General features: G+C 42.0%; 1 protein-coding gene across 1 annotated transcript in view; it reads right to left on the reverse strand.

The window, feature by feature from the left end:
• Positions 1 to 1,725: 1,725 nt before the first annotated feature.
• The window catches only part of LOC137876456 (reticulon-4 receptor-like 1), a 71,838-nt gene continuing 56,057 nt past the window's right edge, over positions 1,726 to 17,506 (reverse strand). Inside the window, exons 2-3 of the mRNA XM_068716052.1 lie at positions 4,916 to 5,370; positions 1,726 to 3,913 (exon numbers count right to left, since the gene is read on the reverse strand). Of these exons, the coding sequence (XP_068572153.1) occupies positions 3,014 to 3,913; positions 4,916 to 5,370 (1,355 nt within the window). The 3' untranslated portion in view covers positions 1,726 to 3,013. The remainder of the gene's footprint in view (positions 3,914 to 4,915; positions 5,371 to 17,506) is intronic.

The following is a 17,506-nucleotide window of genomic DNA, read 5'->3' on the forward strand; positions in this document are numbered from 1 at the left end:
CATCCTGGTTAAATGTGGGTGTTTCTCTCCCAGCAGCAGTAGGTGAATTTGCGCACTTATTCCATTACCTTTTTTTGACTATAAAACAATTTGTCTTTCCTTTCACCGTCTTATCAGTCTGCCTCAGGGCTCATTTTCGAGGTCTGTCTATTAGCCACACACACACCTACACACACGCACTCACACAGATCTGCATGTTACTAAAGCGAGACAAACAAACACAGACCACCTCAGCCATTTGAGGACACTTTCTGTTTAATGTTATTTATAAACAGCTTTTGAGTCTGGCATTGTTTGATAACCACATACAAAACATTTGGGCTGCACAAAGAAAGAGAGGAAAGAGAAAAAGAATAGGGAGATAGAAGGAGGGAGCAACGAGGATGGAAGAGAAAGGAGAGGAGATGGTGGAGCAGGAGGGAGAGAAATGCAAGCATGGAGGGAGGGAGGGGAGGGGAAGGCGGGAGGGAAATACAGAGGGATGAATAGGGGGATAGAAAAGCATAGAGGAGGATCAGGAGGGGGGCAGTATTGTGTTAGTGTACCATATCTTGAATGAGTCAGCAAAACAATACAAAAAATGAAATAATGATAATAATCTTATTTAATAAAAAATAAAGTTCCAGCTCCTGGCTCCCATGTTTATTTTTACTTTTTTAGAGAGACACAGCGGAGAGTTTCCCCCTTTTTTTTCTTCTTTTTTTTTTTTTCTTTTCTTTTTTTCTTTTTTTTTTTTTTACAAAAAGAAAAAAAAATCATCCTCACAGGAATAAACGGACACAATTTACATTACCTCTGGGTTCACAGCAGCACAAACAAGTTCACCAGAAGGGGTCTCTAATCCTACATGTCAGAAGAATGACACCAGTGACAGGCTTCTGTTCGTACCCAACATTTAGATAGATAGACATAAAAAGGCGGGGCTCAGCAGGAAACGCACACAAGCAGGGTACAAATATGGCCCCTGCTCTCCGATTCCCCTCCAAACCACACACGTTTAGGTCGCCAGCAAACCCTGCTGGTAACCTCTTGTGCTTTTTGTCAGCATGCCATGATTTTAGCTTTTTAGCTTAGTCATATTGTGCATACAAGGGCAGCTCCATCTTAAAATAGAATTTATAACTGTGTAATGCTAAAAAGAAATAAAGACTTTTAGCATTACTGGCTAGTTAAGGTACCCGGATGGCCCGTGTGTAATCTGTACAGGTTTCACCTATTGTAGTTGTGCACTTTAGACTTTTAAGTGAAGGACTCTGAAATAGTTCAGGTCTGAAGTCATAACCTGTGGTGCTCTGCTGTGGGATTTGAAAATCCCTGGACTAACCGGGGTTAGTAGTTTGCAGTGTGACAGGAAGGCTGTGAAGGTGATCGGGCTTCGTTAGGGTTGTGTGTGTGTGTGCTTGAACCGCTCCGGTTCATACAGAACACCGTGTCCCATGGTCCTCCCTGTCCTTGTTATTTCCTGAAGGAGCCTCAGAAAGTGGCGGCCTTCTCGGATGTAGCAGCATTAATATCCAACTCTCCGCTCGGTGCTTACAGATTGTCGAGTCCACCTGTTTTGGAGCACATTGAACACACCAGAGAGGACAAGGACAGCAGGAGTTTGTCAGTCCCTTTGCCCTGTGGTGATCATCGCATATTCTGAGCTGTTTTTTGTTGTGCAGTCGGTTAAACCATTGCAGGATGTATGTTGTGGTGGTAATCAGCACTCCTCCTTGATTGTAGGGCTATTTTTTTTTTCCAGCATTTGAAACATTCCTGTGACTATTTGGATTGAATCATCTGTACTTGAAGGATATATTTGTGTCATTAGCCTCCACAGCATTACAAAGTAAAAGTACATAACAGTTTCTGGAAGTTAGACGTTTTGTGAGCCAGGCTCTGGCTTTCCCTTGGCCTGCATGTGTTGACCTTTCAGGCTCGTTGATGCCTCCGTTTTGTAGCCAGTGAGTTTGAAGAGTGAATAAAGTCGTCCCGTACCTCCATAGTTTGTCCTTCTTGGCCACTGGCTCTCTTTTAGGCTTATCTAGTGTCGTTCTACCCGCATGGCTTTAGTATTTTTTGTTGTTGTTGTTGTTGTTGTTGTATTTTTTAAGTAGACACACACTCACACAATACAAACAGTTACACAGACACTCTTTCACTCACTCATTTACACTGACTGTGACCAGTTGGCTCTTTACAATGAAAGGTTGGTTCTGAATGGCTTTTAAGGAGATGTGTTGCAAGGACAACAGACACCTTTTAACTAGGACTAGTTTGAAGAATTGTCAGTTATATAGATGCGTCACAACACCAGTGGTGTTTTAGTGAGTTTAGACTAAAAATGTGCATCAAAGTGGGTTCACCTTCCTTTTGAGACATGCAAGTAAAATGTCTTTATTACTAGATATACAGTGATTCTAGTTATTACTGCAATGACAGTATGATGATTCACTTTACTGCTACTGATGTCTGCAGTAACTTGCTTCTGGATCTTAAGGTGCCATTGAGTGAGCAGTGTGACAGTTATGAATGACTGTCTTCATCTCAGCGTGAGTGACAGATGGAGGGTGCTCTGAGAGAGCATTATTGTGTGGAGGGCTAAACATAGAGTCAGAGCCTTGAACTGTTTTGATCCATATTGTGCATTTTTTTTCTTTTCTCGCTGTTACTTGAATGAGTCATTGACTTGTTATTTTATGTGGCTGTATGTTTTTTTCATAAGCGCGTGGATCTAGCAAAGCAATTGATGCTACAGAGTTATCCTGATGTTTCCCTTGGTGACATCATCAAAGCAATAGGTTAAATTGTTTTCCCTGTTTTCCCATGTTTCGATTATGAGTCATAAAGATTCCTGCCTTAATACAGCAGGGATACTTTGACAGTAGATATTTGATAATGTTCTTTATACACAGTCATGTACACACTCACTGTTATGCACACATGCCTCATTGAAAGAGCCAGGACAGGGTGGTTCAGGAGAATGAATCATAAGGTTGGATCACCAGAACAAAAGTGTCCGTTTCCTGTCTCAGCGTAGGATGACAGAGATGAGTGACAGCAGCAGAGCTGTTAGTAAACAGAAGGTATAATCTGCAAAGTGTGACCCAGCGTTATTATTGGCTCTCTGGACCCCACTTGGTGGGCCGACAGAAGTTCTGGGGATGCACTTGTTCTTCCTCCTTGCAGTTCCAGACAGATCGTATTTACCTCCATCTGGAGTATAGTCTTTCTCACCCCCCTCCCGCAGTACCTGCACCTCATTCAGCCCCCCTTTTGCCTTGCGGCCCCGACGGGTACAGTTTCTGCGGCCCCCCTTGGGTGGCCGCGGCAGGGGCGAGGGTGAAGGCAAGCTGTACTGATCCCCATGGGGCAAGTATGGCCGCTGATGGTGGGTGTGATGGTTTCTGTGACGATTCAGGTGGTTCAAAGACTCTCCGTGCTCCATCTCCCCACCAGGGGCCCCATGTGCATGACCCTCTGCTGGCAGGCAACTGGGCAGCTCCTCTTTCTTCAGCGTTTTCAGGTCCTTCTCCGCAAGCTCTGGTGGTGAACCACACATCAGAGATGAGGTGGAGCCTCTGAACCTACGCAGCCAATCCCAAAGTGACAGCGCCTTGCAGTCACACTCCCACGGGTTGTCATTCAGTCGTAGGTACTCCAGGGCCGGCAGTAGAGTCAAGCTGGATCCGGATAGCTCAGTGAGGGAGTTATTAAACAGGTACAGGGTAGTGAGGCGCCGCAGGTCATGGAAAGCTTGGCGGTCAACCCACTGGATTCGGTTCTGGTGCAGAAGCAGGCGGTCTAAGACCCCCAGACCACGGAAAGTGTTCTGGCGAAGGCTCCATAGTTTATTGCCATGCAGGAAGAGATGACTGAGGTTCAGAAGGTCGATGAACAGATCGTCCTCCAGGAACTCCAATTGGTTGTCCTGCCAGGATGTACGGGAAGGATGGAAGGTAAAAACAAACAAACAGAAGCTTAAAATGGGGTGCAGTGCATTGAACACCACTTTGATACTGTATGAGTAATTTAAGATACATTCGCTGCAATATGATATATTGTTATTGGAAAAACATTCTTATCCTACTGTACATTGATTTCAGCAGTAGTCTGTTCTTGTACAGATTTTAGCTCAGTTCTGTACAGTATTACATACATACATACATACATACGTTATACAACACAAAGAATAGGTTTGCCTTATTGCACATAATACATTAACAAAGCACATCAAGTGCAGGTAATAGCTGGACTATGCAAGGAATTAAAAGTCTGTATCCTTTGTTGATGCAGAATGATCTGTGCGGCTTCCAGAGGGAAGTAGCTAAAAAAGTGTGGTGAGCAGCATAAGGGGTCAGAAAGGATCTTCTTTGCCCTTTGAGTGGTGCATTTGAGGACTCTGTTAAAGGAAGGGAGGCCCGTCGGAAATGTTCGTGATTGATTTACTCACACACACAGACACACACACTCTCTCTCTCTCTCTCTGTATGTTTGACAAGCTGTTACAGATGACGTATGCTATCAAACATCCAAGCTGTAACTTCACCCCACTCCACTCACTCAGTGTCAATATGAATCGATTTTCCCATCAATAATATAGAGAGGAGATCCTTATAGTAGAGTCTTTTCTCCTCATAAACCCACAATGTAAATAATGAAATTGTATACCCAATCCTGCATTTCAATTCAACTGCTATCAGCGGTTTATCCCAGAAGCTATGCTGTAGGTTATGTATGTATGTAAGGGCTGCTTTGTGCTATTTTCTCTGTACTCAAGATAACGGCTAGCATTTCGATCACTGTCCAATTGAAATAAATCAGAATATGAGGTAAGTGCTGAGCCAGGCTGATGGACAGATTACACCATAATGAAATTGTGGTGGCAGATGTAAAGCACAGTAGAGATAAAAGCCGGCTGTTATCCATGTACCTGTAGGTAGAGATACTGGAGATTATTGAGGCCCGCGAAGATGCCTGGAGGCAGGGTGATCAGGCCACAGTGGTATAGGTGCAGGGCGTGTAGCCTCCCCAGGCCCAGGAAGGTGTCTGAAGCAACAGCCTGCAGGTGCCGGTTGTCCCCAAGATCGAGCTCCTCCAGGCGGTCGAAGCCATGGAAGGTGGAGGGTTGTATGTAGGAGATGTTGTTTGAGTAAAGCCACAACATGGTGGTGGTGGGCGAGAAGTGGCCGCGAAGCAGCCGCTGGATCTTGTTGTTCTGCAGAAAGACGCGCTCGCTCTGGGCAGGGATGCCCTCCGGCACGGCATGGAAGTTGTGGGCCTGGCAGGAGACGGTGCTAGGTGAGGTGTAGCAGATGCAGTGGCGAGGGCAGGGCAGAGAGAGATCCAGGCCACACAGCACCAACAGTAACTCCACTCCACCATAACCTGAGAGAGGGAGAGGAGAATAAAAAAAAAAAAGGAAAGAGATGAACGGAAAGAGAGCATGAGAAAAAGATGAGCAGAATTAATTGGAGTCGTACAGCAGAGCTCCTGTTATCAGACACATCCTCAATGGAACACTCATTGCTCTCAGTTTACAAGGACAACAATGGGCATGGTTCAGCGCAGACAAATTACAAACACACATGTACACACACAAACATTCATGTATTGTTTTGTGAGCCCATATTTCTATTCCCAAACTGTTTACCCTAACCCTTAACCTTGCCCACCCTTCACTGTTATCTTCATCTTAATCTCAAATCCAAACTCAGGGGACCATTTTGGCAAAAACCTTGAAAATCGTTAATACTAAGAGGCGCCTTTACCACCACACATGCTTAAAAACAAGCTATTTTTGGAGCAGTGTGTGAGTGTGCACAGTCATTATTATTATTATTATTATTATAATTTTTTTTTGATTGTCACATTTTCTTTGTGTTCCTGGGACCAATCTTGACGATGCAGCGCACACACAACATCTTATCAAGGGCTGCGCAGCGTTATATCTTTTGGCTATCCTCGAAAGGCGACAGAAAAATCGATGTATCTCCTGCTTACAAGTGAACATGCACCTCACCTGTAATACATTCCCACAATAAGGGAAAGCGGGAAAAGGGAAGAGAGAGGAGATGGAGGATGAAGCGGGAATCATCTGCAGCATGCCTGTGAAGTGGATATTACTCTTTGTTTTCAGACTCCCCTCATCTCTTTCCTTTTTTATTTATTTGATTTTTTTTCCTGTGTTGGATCACTCCAGTGTTTGATGTATCATGTGGCCACAGAGGTAAAAGGAAAATAAAAAAAAGAAAGGGCTAAAGGAGATGAGGATGGCAACATGCTGATCCGGGGATTAATTACTGGACGGAGAGGGTTACGATACAATATTAACATCATGTGCTGACATGTGTCCAGCCTTTAGTGTTTGTGTGCGTCAGTGACATGGACAGATGTGATAGACAGATGTCAGGTTGCCCAGGATGCTACTGCTCTGTAAAGAACAACATGTTCTGAAATGTCAGCAGAGGACAGAGCCGTATTATGTGTCTGTATAGCTCTGTGCACTTGCGTAACCACGAACACACAGGTACGTATGTGTTTGTGCTCATGTCGCTCTGTATACTCTGTATACGTGACATTTTTATCTGGAACATATTGTGAGAGCAGTGTCTGTTGTATTTGACAAGGCTGACCATTTCATAAAAAACCCAGCTGTCCTCATGGCAGACAGTCTTCTGTCCTGTGGTACCAACAACAAATCAATGCAGTCCTCTTTAATACTGTATGAATTAACATTTATAAACAAAGGTGGTTAAAGGGAGACACCCCAGGAACAGGGGAAACAGGATGTTTTTACAAATAGATTTCACCGTGAAACTTTCCCAGTTTAAGACAATTATTTTTGTTTGACAAGTTTTCTGAAGTGTTATGTTTCAATATGCAAATGAGGCTATTATCTAAGACTAACTTTTGGTGAATTCAAGAGAAATCTAAAGATGCAAATGGAAAACATTTAGTATAAACACCAGAATGTGTATTTCGGATGGTTTCTTTCCACAAAAAGACAAAAAGTATATCCAAAAATCTCAAAATTGATCAGTGTGTGAAAAACAGTGCATGGTTTTTACTATTTAATCATTAATAGTAATACACAATTTATCATCAATTTATGAAACAAACACTTCTAATCATGTAGGACAGGGGTATTTAATTAAATGTCTATTATAAGTACTGCATGGATTAGAGTGTAATTTGGTACAGAGATTCATGTCCCCTATAGGATAAATTGTAATCACTTTGCTGATCCCCTGACCTCTTTCTAGCGCCACCATCAGGTCAATATTTAAATCTGACCAGTATTTGGGTTTATGACCAAATACCTGCAAAGTTAAGCCTGTACTTAGCACTAATTAGCATGCAGCACCAATTTAGTATACAGTAGTCTCACAGAGCTGCTAGCATGGCTGCAGACTCTGTTATAGATAACAACAAATTTGAATGAACAAATTTGTGTGAACAAATATGAAAAAAATAATGTGTTCTTCATAAATTATCATTGACACGTACAGTGTGCCAATTTGTCATTTCATTAGTGATTAACCAATGTACAAACTTAAATTGTTAACTAGCTGCTAATTAACAGTTTGATTCATATTTGTTTACATGTTTAACAACTCATAACACTATGAATATATTCTATCTTTTTCTGCAATAAATTAAAGAAATGTTATTATGCATTGTTATAGATATAACGGCCCAGCAATATATAAAGTAATTAAAATGAGCTCTACATGAACCATTACAAGCTGCAACATTAAAGTGATATGTGTTCATCACTTTATGCATCAATAATTATAATCAAACAATATAATTATATTATATTTTGGCATGGATATTCTGCATAATGAACATGTTTACTTTTGGTAGCCTTCTTTCAGTATATGATGCTAAAACCTTTGCACTTTTACTTTTATTAGTATTTTACTGTATACTATTGTTACTTTTGCTAGAAGATCAGAGTACTTCCTCCAACATTGAATGTTACCATTAGTTAATTGAAATCTTAAAAGGGGTTTATTCTACTCGCTCACACACAATCTTCAGATAGTTTGTGCAGTGTGCATGCACTGTTTTGCAACTTTATATATTTTTTTTTCAAAAAAAAAAAAAATAGAATCACACCTACACTCATGAAACACATTTCATATTATAGATCATTGAGGTTTTTACCCTTCCTTCTCTTTTGGAAAAATACAAAGAGATTGATTTGTTTTTCTCCACCTGGACTTGTACGTTCTGCCATTCCTCCTCCTTTGACTGTTATCTGTTTCATACTGATTTTTTTTCTTCTCACAGTCTGCCTATAGCATTGATTGGTCAAACGTTATATAGTAGCTGTAACATACAATGTGTATTCAGTCCCTAAGGCTAATCAAAATGATTTTATCTCTCTATTTTGTCTTCCTCTTCTCTACTCCTCCACTTTATTTGTTCATGTGTGTTGCCCTTTGCTTCATGCTTCTCTGCCTCCTTCCGCCACAGCTTTATCTTCATGTGCTGTATGTGTGTATGTCTGTATGCATCTGTGAGTTTGCATACTTGTGTCTTTGTGTTTCTTTTTGAGAATTGCTTGACAAAACTGAATTGTCTTGGTTTGAGGTTTTATTAGTTCCTTTGAGCTTTTACATTTTATTGTATAAATTGACATGACCATGACATTTAGCTCTTTGTGTATGTATATCTTAAGGTCTTCATGTCTTGGCGAAGTATGCTCTGCATGGGAGTCGGGGACTACAAAGGGTTTCGATAGATGAGAATTAAGCAATTTTCCTTTTGTTCAAACCTCAACAACGTCACAGATGACAATTGTCATTTACCAGCTGGTAGTGTGAGTTTACATTGTTAAACTCACCAATACGGTGTTCCCACTGGTCCCATTATTTGTTCAACAGTATAAGTCTGCTTGACACGTACTTGTGATAGTGCTTCTGGTGTTAGTTTGCATTTCCAATTGCTTTTGCTTCGTCGTTGCCTTCTGTTTACCCCTGCAGTCTTTTTCTTTTTTTCTTTTTTTTTGTATTTTCATCACCATCACGTTATATCTGACTTTCTTCTTCCTCTGCATTGCCTCTTCTATTCTTTCCAATTATATCCAGTAAATTATTCTGCTTTTCATTGTGCAATATAGTGTGTACGTGTCCGTAGTTTTGCGTGTATACTGTACATTTGAGCCGATCGGAGGGAAATGTGTGCAGACGTGTTTACATCTCTGGTTGCTGCTTGTGGGTGTTTGAAATGTAGATTGAGAGATGGATGTGATTACATCAGATACTACAGCTGCAGAATGTGATACCGTATGGCTGTGACACTGGGGGCAGCAAATCTCCCATTAGCATCCAGTCGTTCAAACATTTTATCATTTCAGATGGCATTGTTTTTATAAACTTATAATGTTAGTCTGCTTTTGGTGGAGCAAATGAGAAAAAAAAAAATTGCTGTTCAAAGTTTCAATAGTATAAGCGTGTAGATAATGCATAAGTTGTTTTTAAAAGAGGACAAATCTCCAATCCTGTATCAACTACATATTCTTGATACCATGTTTACAAATCATTGGATTTTCGACTGTTCAGCTCCACAGCAGTTGTGCAGTCTGCAATACATAATAATAGGCAGCTAATTGCAAATCAGCAATTAGCAGACGTATCAAGCTGGCATTAAGCCAAGCGTCAGGCCTCACAGTAAGGAGACTCCAGGTACATACAAATATGTTTCACCAGTAATTCTTCATGACGCATATTCCCATGTACTGCTGTTAAGTAGGAAAATTAATCAGGGTGAGTTTCCATAAAAGTGGTTTGGCCCGCTGTGAATCTCTGGTGAGGGCAGTAATGTTTTATAGCTCATTTGATACCTACTACCTTCTTAAGAGTGAAATCAGTTTTGTGATTTAGTCAACCAGGTGCTCTGTTGAACAAGAGTGGTGCACAGTACGTTGGCTGCAGCTTAATTTTTATGTTTGTTTGTGCTAAATCATTTGCCAATTACATTACTCGAACTGAATACAAATTAATAACTTTATTTCTAAATAAAAGTTACAAAATGCCTTACAATAAAAACATGATAAAATGCTAAGGGGGATTCATGGGAAAAAGGAAGCAAGCAAAGAAAATATTTTCTTTACTGCTCATCTAATATGCATAAAAAAACCTACATTTTAAAAACTGACAGTAAACTTCAGTCACTACAGATAGAAAAGTGATAGTGTACTGTCTACTACACCACATCGTCAAATATGTTTTGCTGTTCAAATTCCAGCTTGATTGGATCATAATCACACTGGTGAAGATGTCCTTTTGTCCTCTGGATTGGTATACATGCATGGCTTTCACTTTACACCAGTAATTGTCCATTTCAGCAAGCGATGCCTTTTTAATCACATCTCTCTCTCTCTCTCTTTCTCTCTCTCTCTCTCTCTCTCTCTCTCTCGCTCTCTCTTTCTTTCTTTCTTTCTTTCTTTCTTTCTTTCTTTCTTTCTTTCTCTCTCTCTCTCTTGCTCTCTCTTTTGCTCTCTCTGTATCTGCTTCCCACTGGTTAAATTCTCACCTTAGCCTCCTCGGATAGATATTAGCTGAAAGCTTCATCAAGCACAGCCAGGGTTCAATTACAAGAGCCATCTCTCTCCTCTGTCCCATCCCTCCACACCAGGCATAATGTGTATACACACACACAGAAAAAAGAAAAAAGCACATCCACATGCTGCTTGTCAGGCCACCATCGCAACTGCCTCCCAACTACAACTTGGCATCTGGAGGAGAGACACCTGCCACTCATTCTGGTAAACATAAGGGAAAAAGTAACAGAGCGGGGAATGTGAGAGAGGGAGGGAAAAGGAGAAGAGGAGAGCCAGAGGGAGGGGGGGGGGAATGGGCAATATCAAACTCAAAGAGAATGAGGAGCTCTTAAACATGAAAGCAGAGGCAAGGGGAGAGAGGCACAGCGTGGCGGTGTGGGAAGGAAAGAGAGCAGAGCGAGTGAGACTGTAGCTTATAAAGGATGATGGGGGTGACAGGGATCTTCTTGCCAGGCGTAGACCATTATATATGTAGGTGTCTAAACGTCTGTCTGCTCTGCACAGAACACAGCTGTGCCTGCCGACTAATTCTACGACCTTCTGTAAGATGAGTCAGAGAAACACTTGGAAATTGATTAACACACATGCATACTCAACTTGCAGAGAGAAAAAAAAAACATTTAGTCACACTGAATCACATGTACTTTCTTGTGCATCCAGGTGCGCACACACGTGCACGCAGGCCGCAGGCCCATACACCCATATACAGACACAGATAATCAACCGTAATTAAGCAGCAGTGGCAGGGTTTCACCTGGAAAAAGAAATAAAAATAAATTAAAAAAGCAAGCGCAAAACAGAGTGAAACAGAAGATAAATAAGTGAAATTTACAAAAATGAGGAGGCAGAGAATGAGACAGGGTGCAGGAGGGACGACGGCTAGCTCAGACACTCGATATAGATGCTGCTCCTCTCTTGTTGGTGGTTGATTTAGCTTAGCATAATCCCAAAGATCATTTAGTGTTGCTCATTCAAATGGTGATAAATCTCTGGCAGAGTTAATGAGAGATTTAAATGGCGTCATTGCCTCAAAGACACAGCTGAAATATCTCTGCACTATATAATCCTTCCCTCATGTAATATAGTACATAACCATTACATCCATCTTCATATTGGAGACAAACCAGGTCAATATTGTCGGCTCTGCACCACTGATCCTCTGTGGCCTTGGAATAACTATTTCGTAGTTTTGAAATTTTCTTTAATTTAAAGTCGCACTTTTGTGACCCCAAAAAAAAAATTAAAGCAAAGCTTACAGACAAATCAAATGCCTGACCAGGCAGAGTAGGAGTGACAGTTGATTTCTTGAAACAAACCTGAGCAACGTCCCAGTCCTGATCCTTGATCCTGTCTGACTGCTTGTGTTAGGGTTGTAACGCCATTGGGACATGACTTGAAGGTCAAAAATATTGCAGTATACACATCCCAAAATGGTCAGTGCACTCGTATTAAACATATTTTTCCATTAGTGTGTCCTTAACTGTCTCAAGCAGAATGAGTTACGCGCTAAACAAACTGATGTGATTTTTTTTTTTTCAGCCGACACTAATTTTCAAAAGGTCCTTGCTTGTGAATATGCAGTATTTAGGTAAATGGCAATGAAGTGCTCAATATGGACAACCCATCTCAAGTGAGTTAATGTCTATAGCTGTACATCGGCATCGACACTCAATGATACTCTGCCTCGACATGATGAGATCTAAAAGTCTGCTGTCTAGTGTACTTTAAAAATAGCCATTGTTAATGCACTAAAGCATGCAAATCAACCAGCTATGATCCTTTCTAATCTTGTATAATAATAGGAAACTGCGAACGCTTTAACCTCAGGATCCCCAGCACAGCGGTGTTGTCTGCCTCTGTCCAGCAGGGAAGCAAAGTGCTTAAATTTGAAAGAAAAATCGATGTTCATTATCATGAAGCACCTTACGTGGTGCCTTGCCTGTTTAACAAATACGAGAAGGCCTGCTTAAAAACAATTTTCCAAGGTATAGGTATTTTACTATTAGCGCCGGACCGGTCCTGTGTGGTCTATTCTCCCCCGCCTGACAATACCTGGTCTGATTATCTGCTGTGGCCCCTGGACGGCATAGTGACAGCTGTTCAGCACACAAAATACTTGCCCATTAAAAACATTCACAAAGTCTACTCTGATCAGCGGGACCGCATACATGTGTGTGTGTGTGTGTGTGCGTGTGTGCGTGTGTGGGATGGAGATAGAGAGGCAGAGACATTGTGAGAGAGAGAAAATTCAAAAATAACCTCTACCCTCTTTGCATGCAGTAATTGGGTCATTTAAAGGGTAAGCTTATCTCAACACTAATCAAGCTCTTATTATACTCAGAAAAACTTTGCCCACCCCTCCCTCCCATATGCACTCTCTCCACATGCATAATCAGATGATGCAGGTCACAGCTTTCCCTATTTAACTCCTGCATATTAGTGGAGGAAAGATGTCAGCGGGAGTACAGTAGTGCTGCTGCTCTTCGTCTCGTCCTGCCTCACTGAAACCACGATAACGCAGACCGACACGGTGACATGTGTCAGTGGGAAACAGGGGCCACGGTCAAACTTCCATGAGGTGTGCCACCCCCTCCTCGGGCATCAAACACTTATGCATTCAGGCACGCCAAGACATGGAAGGCCGAGACCCACGCACTCCTTACTCTACATGGAAACACTGTGTACACTGCACTTGATCATTAAAAAAAGCGAAGAAAACTAAAATCCAGGTGCAAGTGCTTATTTACTTAGAAATACAGTGGTTCACAGTCAGATGCTCATTTGCACCAATTGTTTCATTATCTGAGTATGTGAGCTGTAGAAAACAATACGTTTGGGTGTGTGGGAACATAAATATTTTTTTTTTAAATAAGCAAGTAGGTGATAACAATGAGCATACTGAAAACGTATGAGACATGCACTATTCCGAACAATAACACACAAGCTTGCAAAGTGACCCAAACACACACACACGCAGATGTACAGCCCCAATGGAGCTAATTCACAGGATTTTCACCGCTGATTGACCCTGATCTGGCAGAAGGCGTCTGCTGAGATGGTGTGTATGAACGTGTGTGTATAGTTTTAACATCTGTGGAGTGTGTGTGTATGTGTACATCCACACACACTCTACAGCAGTTGTGGTTGAGGTGCTGGTTGGCCTCCTGTGTCTTGCCATGACTGAATCTGGAACGCTCTTTGGCAGATACTCTCAGTGGAGAGCAGGGAGAAATGAGGCTGTCCAACAAGCCAACGAGAAGAGGAAGGGAAAGTGCAGCATGGCAGGCCAGCGTTTCCTTGCTGTTTGTCCAATTCCCCTCAGCACAAGGAACTCTCTCTTCCTCTTCTTGTGACTACATCATTCCCTGCTCTCTCCTTTATACTGCAGGTATGAATCACCCTTTGTCACCCTCCTTCACTCTCCTCCCTGTTGTTCGTTTACTTTCCCATCTGTCTCTATTACAAAGGCTGCTAAAAGTACATCAGGACTTATTATTGCATAAATCTTTCATGGCAGCGACTGTCTGCGCTCTTGCACCTCGTTTCCACAGTATTTGTTTTTGAGGCACTCCGAGCGAGACATTTCCGTCATGCTCGGGGATTACACTTGTAAATCAGACACACACAGATTCAAGAAAAGGGAGAAGAGAAGAGGAAGGAGGCAGAAGGCAAACGAGATGAAGGGTTACAAATCCGAATATCCAGAATGACAAGTGAAGTGAGCGATTTCGGCGCAGTGACATGTCCGAGGGATCATCTGTCACGGGGCTGTTTTATCGGATAACACGCTGTTGGTGCACACTTTCCTTTTGACTGAGCCAATCGCAGGCAGGCATGGACCATTTATCAGACTGATTGGTCAAAACAAGGAGGGGTGGGTGGGGGGGGGGTCGGCATGAGGTCTCTCATTAAATAGGCTCCCCATGGAGAGTGATTTTAAGCACTATAGAACTGTCAGCGCTTGATGCGATCAGTTTCGTTCCAAAATGAGTTATCTAGCAGCTGACAAATGTGAAACCCACTGCAACAAAATGATTAATGACTTGAGAGCACGACTACACATACAGTATACTGTGCTGGAATGAAATTGCCTGATCAACCCCGTCCATCTAAATCCAGAGTGTCGAACTAAAACGTTTCTAATAGTTTACAACTGACAGCAATTTGAAGCGTTCTCACAACACCATTAGCATGATATTAGTGTGGCAAAGAGCTGTACATTCCCCTGTTTGGCCCGCTTTTTTTCTTGTTGACACTTTTCACACTGTGGTGCTGAAAGAAAATACATGCAGGTGGCATGACAGAGAAATAGCAGAGAGAAGACATCAGTCAGGAAATATGAGAAGGGCAGTGAAAGGGAGGGAAAGGAAGGATGTGTGGCAGGCGAACAGGAGGAGGTGTCACAGCTTTGCTCCATCAGCTAAAGAGAGATGGATGAAGCGAGAAGAGCATGTCTGGTAAACTCCCTCCCATCAGTCATCGGATCTGGCTAATCTGAAGGTTGCTGGTTAAACTCCAGCCATCAGTCATAGTGTTCGGCTTCTGTGAAGGTTAAAATCATCTGGAAATGTCTCATCTCGCTCTTTTTCTGCTTCCTAGGTTGTTATGCTACGCTTCCTCATTTTCTCAATTACCTTTTTGATTTTGATCATGAACCTGTCTGCCCTCCCATTCCGGAGGTCCTGTTTCTATTTAAAGAGATACTCCACTGATCCTCTCTCCGCCTGTAGGGTTGAAAAGTGGCTGTGAAAAGTTTGCTCCTCCATGGAGGGGAGCAGCTGTACAGCTTAAATTCAAAGCGGTTACAATAGATTCCAGCGATGACTCACAATCCCATCATGTCACTCAACATTCACAGAAGCTATTCAAACCACTCCTGCAGTACAATCATCTTCTCTGCTGTTGAGTTACAGGCTCACTGTCCAAACTTCATCATGAAGTCACACTCTGTCGTATTGCTGATGGAAACTGTAGCTTCATTCAATTTTGCATCGTCATACTGTAGAAGACGGATAAAAATAGCCAAAGGCATTGATGTGTTTGCAGATCTGATATTTCTAAAAAATAATCTGGAGGTCATTTTCTGTAGTGCAGTATGAGAGGGATCAAAAGAAGAAAACGACAGTGGAGTTTATATACATTAGTTCTGCAGTACAAATATAGGTTTATCTAAATGATACAGAGAGACACAATTGAAGTGATTTGTTGTCGTCTCTAAAATGTCAAGCGTAATGCCTCAGATTCTCATCCAGGTGATAGCATAAAAGCTGATGAAATGTGTTCAAGTCTAAAATGGCAAATGACAAATAGTGAATGTTAGTGACTTGAACTACTATTTGAAAATCTTGAAGCACTGCCTCTCATTTTAAGTGGACGTTTTACTCTCTGTGTCCACGCTAGAACGAACAATCTCATCCGTATTCGAGTGACTTGGAAGACAAAAGGGTCAGAAAAGTACCAGAAATTGTGAAGTTTGTGTGTGGCATGTTTTTTTATTGTATTTTGTTTTCCTCATTTTAAATGAACAAGAGCTCAAAAGTGGAGCGGAAAGCTTTTGGGGGCTTTGTTGGAGCTTCGAGAATGGCTGTACACCAGAAATGATGTGGCATGGCATCCGTTCGCATGATCAGGCTGTGCTTGAGATTTCTTGACTGTGAATATTCCCACACTCAGCCATCATAATTCAATCACTCCACTCCTCTTTATTCCCCTTCTTACTCTCCTCTGTTCACTTCCACTTCCTGCTTCCATTGCCCTTTTGTGTTGCTGCTGTTTCTTTTCAGTGTTACATTTTCTGGCCTTGTGTCCACATTTGGATGCCGTCTCTTTCTACATTTTATTTATCTTCTTTCTGTGATTGCAGCAGCTCGCAGTTCATTGACACTACTTGTTTTGGTACAGAGCTGTTTGAATAAAAACAGTTCACAGAGAGGTCTGCGGATTATCCAGGGTAACTGGGACACTGTTTCTAGGAAGCCATGTCACCGTAGAGGTTTTCATATGTCATTTTTCAGTGCTTTGAACATCATAAAACACAATTTGATTCACCTCCATTGTATCGGGGTGGCGTCACAGGTTTCAGAGAAGGATACATCAAAGCCTTGGTAAATAAAACTAAACTATCTGCATGGAGAGATACTCACAAGGGCCGAATGAGAAAATATTTTGTCAGATTTGGGTGGAACAACTCTTTAAGGTGAAGGGTTTTGTTCATGACTGGGTTTGGGTCTACAGAGGCTAAACTCAGGACAAGAAATTTCTCTTGAACCTCTTTTTTTTACACACAAACACACACACACACACAGACACACAAGGTTTCTTCAACAAAAGACATCTTGACAAAGTGATTTTGAATTAAACTGAAACATTTTATTCCAGGCAGAGTGACTCCTCTCTCTCCCTCACCCGAGGCGAGAAAGGTAGAGAGAAGCGTACCCACAATGCAGCGCGTCCCTGATCTTTTTCAGTACAGGGGCAACGGCACTCATCACAACTCCATAAATGTTTTGATTTTCTTCCTCAAGGCCACAAACGTCGCACACAAACACGCCTGCAAACGCACACACACGTGAGCTTAGTTGAAAAACACAAAAAACATGCATTCACAGGCACACACCAACACACATCAGATACCTGCAAACACACACATTGCTATGCTCACATTTATATGCTAAGAAGCACAGTTTTGCCTCCACCAATGAGTAGTACTTGGATGGTTTCACAAAAACACGGCATCCGACGCACGCACACATTGTACATCACACCGAAACCTCACACACAAATGCACACACCAGCTTGGAAATGAATTATGAATGCATATCTCCGACTCCATCCTCTCTGCTGACTCTCTATGTCCGTCCACTCAATCCACCTTCACCTTGGCTCCATAATCCTCTCAATTTCTCACCTGCGTTGCACCACCTTCCTCTGACCCCTCTCCTCATTCTGTTT

The sequence above is a fragment of the Cebidichthys violaceus genome, unplaced genomic scaffold, assembly GCF_023349555.1.
Source record: "Cebidichthys violaceus isolate CVI_PGR_0920_01 unplaced genomic scaffold, fCebVio1.0.p SCAF_20, whole genome shotgun sequence".
NCBI lineage: Eukaryota > Metazoa > Chordata > Actinopteri > Perciformes > Stichaeidae > Cebidichthys > Cebidichthys violaceus.